At 33.2% G+C, this 3,852-nt stretch overlaps 1 protein-coding gene across 1 annotated transcript in view; it reads right to left on the bottom strand.

Annotated features, from left to right (window-relative positions):
• AP3B1 (adaptor related protein complex 3 subunit beta 1) overlaps nucleotides 1-3,852 on the bottom strand; it is a 277,199-nt gene that overhangs the window by 43,998 nt on the left and 229,349 nt on the right. The window contains exons 23-24 of the mRNA XM_019641001.1: nucleotides 1,492-1,723; nucleotides 1,301-1,361 (exon numbers count right to left, since the gene is read on the bottom strand). Coding sequence (XP_019496546.1) covers nucleotides 1,301-1,361; nucleotides 1,492-1,723 — 293 coding nt within the window. The remainder of the gene's footprint in view (nucleotides 1-1,300; nucleotides 1,362-1,491; nucleotides 1,724-3,852) is intronic.

Below are 3,852 nucleotides of genomic sequence, written 5' to 3'. Positions count from 1 at the left end.
TCAACCTTCAGACAATTCATATATCAGCTGTTTGACACTTCTTAATTTTTTAACTAGGTAAAAACAGCTGGATTTTAAGCAATCAAAAAAGAACACAAATGGGATATTCTGTAATTCCTTAGCAATATATTAACTTCACAAAATAATTAAAAATCAAGACACTTGGTATTCTTTAAATGGTGTCTTAATTACCAAATTATTATTTTTTAAAAAAAAGGATATTAAGTAGGTTCTGTAATCACCTTACTTTACTTTTCTTTACTTTGGTTACTTATTAAAAAATCTACCGTATTCCATCTATCAGAAATTGTTTTATTTCTTTGTTTAAAAATATCACACAAAGAATGACTTCCTTTGCTGAATGACTTCCTTTACATGAAAACTACAGAAAAGAGTTCAACAACGTCAAAGCGCTCAAGGGAAGATGAAGAAAAAAAGAACAGTTATGTGAAATACTGAGCATGAAGGCACTGTCCTGGTCAAAAGGCTTTGCTCACCTAACATATTGTAAAAAGGAACTATCTGGAGCTTTCTGATTATAACATTTAAAGGACTCAAGGACAGAAACCTTATTTCACTTTTCACTGAGATTTTGCCTGATGCTTCTCCCAACGAAACTTTAAGGTTGTCTCCACTTACACAAAACAGAAAGAACAGAGACAGACATTCTACTTATTACACTATTTTAAACTCAAATGTAAGATACAATTCTTACACTTAATTTTTAAAAGGTGTACTTTTGGTACAATACTTAAGAAACGGAAGAGGATGACAGTTCGGTGAGACAATACCATGTGACGGCACTGAGGTAACCTGGAAAGCACAAGCTACATCGAAGCGGCAGCCTGCTCAGCATCAGCTGGTTGCATTGCAGGTGGGAATAAAGCCAGTACTGCCATATCTCATGTTTTATTCTGAGAAAAGTGAGATTGGTTTTTTAATGTAAAAACATCTTGATTTTTAAATGGTGGCAACCAATTAAAAATATTTAAAAAAAAACATGATGTGTATTAATACCAGTAATATACTATGAGCTACTCTATACTGTATGTGTGGAAAGGAAGACAAGCAGAATAGTATACGTTGCTCCAGTCTTCACTCCCCTCACTTTTCAATTTGTGGAGTGTGAAAGGCAACGGGGAAGGCGAGATATGGGAGGTACTATACTTGAAAAGGCAGACTCAAATCATTCAGGGAATGACACTGACCAGAAAGAGCGGTAGAGGGAAGGTGCTACAGAGGAAAAATGGGAGACAATTTTGACTCTTCAGACCCATCCTTCCATCAGTAATGGTATTACCCTTGCTGGTACCTGATTTGCTGAGGGCAAAGAAATGGTTTTATCTTGTATGATAAATTTGCTTTAAAAAAGGGAAACAAACAGAGTATGCTAATTTAAGTCAATAAAATATGTATTCTCCTTTACTTTTAAAATGAACACATTAAATTATCAAATACAGTACAGTTAAAGTTTTAAAGGAGAATATTTACCTATTGGATTAAAAACATGCATTTGCATGCCTACAGGAAGTTTTGTTTCCTTCATGTGGATATTTTCCATCTTTCGATCAGTAGTATTATTCAATGTTATCTGTACAGAGACCATCTTATCACCAAAAATGCAAGGCTGTCTTGGAAAGAAATAATGGGCAGCTAGTCCTTTTCCACTCATTCGATGAAGCAGCACATGAGTTTTCATTGGTACAAAGACAGGAGTACTGACCTATTGCACAATGGAAAAAGGAAAAAAAATGAATTAGTGAATATAGTTATTAATTCTCTTAGAAAATTTGCAAAAATTTATGACATCTAACGCCTGTTTTCCCTAAAGTATCGCATAAGCCACAATAACAAATATTAGCAGGACATCACACACATAGATATTAAGTCAGAAATTATATAAAAATGTAATACCTTCAAAACCGTATAAAAATTTTCTGTACTCTGTAGGCACATATCAAAATATTTTGAAAAAAATATATATCTAATAGAATAATCTGTTATACATATTTACTTTTTTTTTTCACATATTCACTTTTTAAAAGCTTATAAACTTGTTAGTTTTTTTCCTAGGTAGACTATATTTGGACATCTTGCTAATTTTCGTATCAGTTTTAATAATTTGTCCGTTGAGTTGTCAGTTGATTTTCTTGGGCTTTTGAATTTTGACATAGTCCCATCTGCCAATAATGAACATCTGGTACCTTCATTTCCAATCGTGACCCCTTTACTTCTTTCACCGTAAACTGAAGACTATGACCTCCTTTAAGGTAGTTTCTTCCTTTGTTTTAATGATTAAAAAGATTGTCCTTTCTCTGAAATCAGGTAACTAACTCTTCACCTACATTTTTTTCTAGCGCTTTCATGGTTCCAATTTTTTAATTCATTTGGAACTGATTCAGGTATACTGACTCCATATTTATTCTTCTCTAAGTACTTAACCAATAGTCTGTTCAAGATTTAATGTTAGCCTTTCCTCAATAATCTTTAAATGCAAACATTCTAATTATTTATGTACTTAGAGGCGTTTTGGACATTGATTGGGCTGTTGATCCAGCACCACACTGTTTTATTTCTTATAGGCCTACAATACAATTCAATTATTTGGCAAAACAAAATGTTCCTCATTCTGTCTCCGCCCCCACCTCCCCAGCCAGTATTTGCTTGGCTAATCATGTGTTTAACCTTCTATTGAACTTTAGACTCTTTTAAATTCTCCCCTCAATCTTGAGTAGAGTCAGAGGCAGCATATTAAATAAACACAGTCCATTCTAAAATCATGTTGTGGCTATCTCTCTACTCAAAGCATTCCATNAAAAAACAAATAACAAAGTGATGTTTTATAGATTTGGAATTTCTGAAGCTTCATCAACTAACCAAGTATGGGAAATAACTACCAATATACAAACAACACTGGTGTTTTTCAGTTGACAACGATAAAACTTAAGACACTCAATAATAAAGTTTTATTCTGTTTGTGATTTCTAAGTCTGGCTGTACATTACAATAATCAGGAATTGTAAACATATGCCTATTTTAGTATAAATATTTATGTACATTATATAAATGGAAATATATTATATTATTTAAATATATATATTATTTAAATAGAAACCATCCACATTTGATTTCCACTTTGCTAAAAGTCTTCAGTGTGTCCGTAGTCATACTGTGCAGCAGCTTTATATTTTGCTTAATTCTGTATACGGATATCTTCTTAGATGTGGCTTATGTTAGCAAACACTGTAATCCAGTAGGCTGTGACTATACTAGGGCTTGTTGGGAGTATGATTTGCCATTTAATGCTAGCCATGACAGAGATGATGATACAGGTGGGACAAAAGAATAATTCAATAAGCTTAATATATCAAGAAGTATGTTTCTATGTTATAAGCTCAGTGAAGATTAGGCATTATAAGAGGGTACTTGTTTGGTGCTAATTAAATGTTACTGGTTTGCTTAGTGGTAAGTTGTTTTTTCCAGTTTGTATTTCATTTGTTTATAAACCTAACATTTACTAGGATGCTACGCCAAGTGCCAGAAGAGTTGCTGCCTAAATCTTTGGCAAACAGACTTATTGTAAATAACTATGCTGATAATTTTTTTGCATACTTTTTAAAGCTATACCTTATTAGTTCACAACTCTGTTAGTTACATTGCTCAAGGCTACTCTTTTAGTGAATGCTTTCTTTCATGCCATAAATACCGAAGGTGCCAAAAAAATGCATACAAGTGGACACTTTGATCTATGTTGCTCAAGCAGTAATTCGCCGTCATCAGAAGTGTCTGGATGCTGATGGTAACCACTTTGAGCACCTCTTGTAATTGCAGAAGTCAAATGTGACTTGTATT

Source organism: Hipposideros armiger, unplaced genomic scaffold (assembly GCF_001890085.2).
Source record: "Hipposideros armiger isolate ML-2016 unplaced genomic scaffold, ASM189008v1 scaffold_55, whole genome shotgun sequence".
Lineage (NCBI taxonomy): Eukaryota > Metazoa > Chordata > Mammalia > Chiroptera > Hipposideridae > Hipposideros > Hipposideros armiger.
This window is presented reverse-complemented; position numbering and strand designations above follow the sequence as displayed.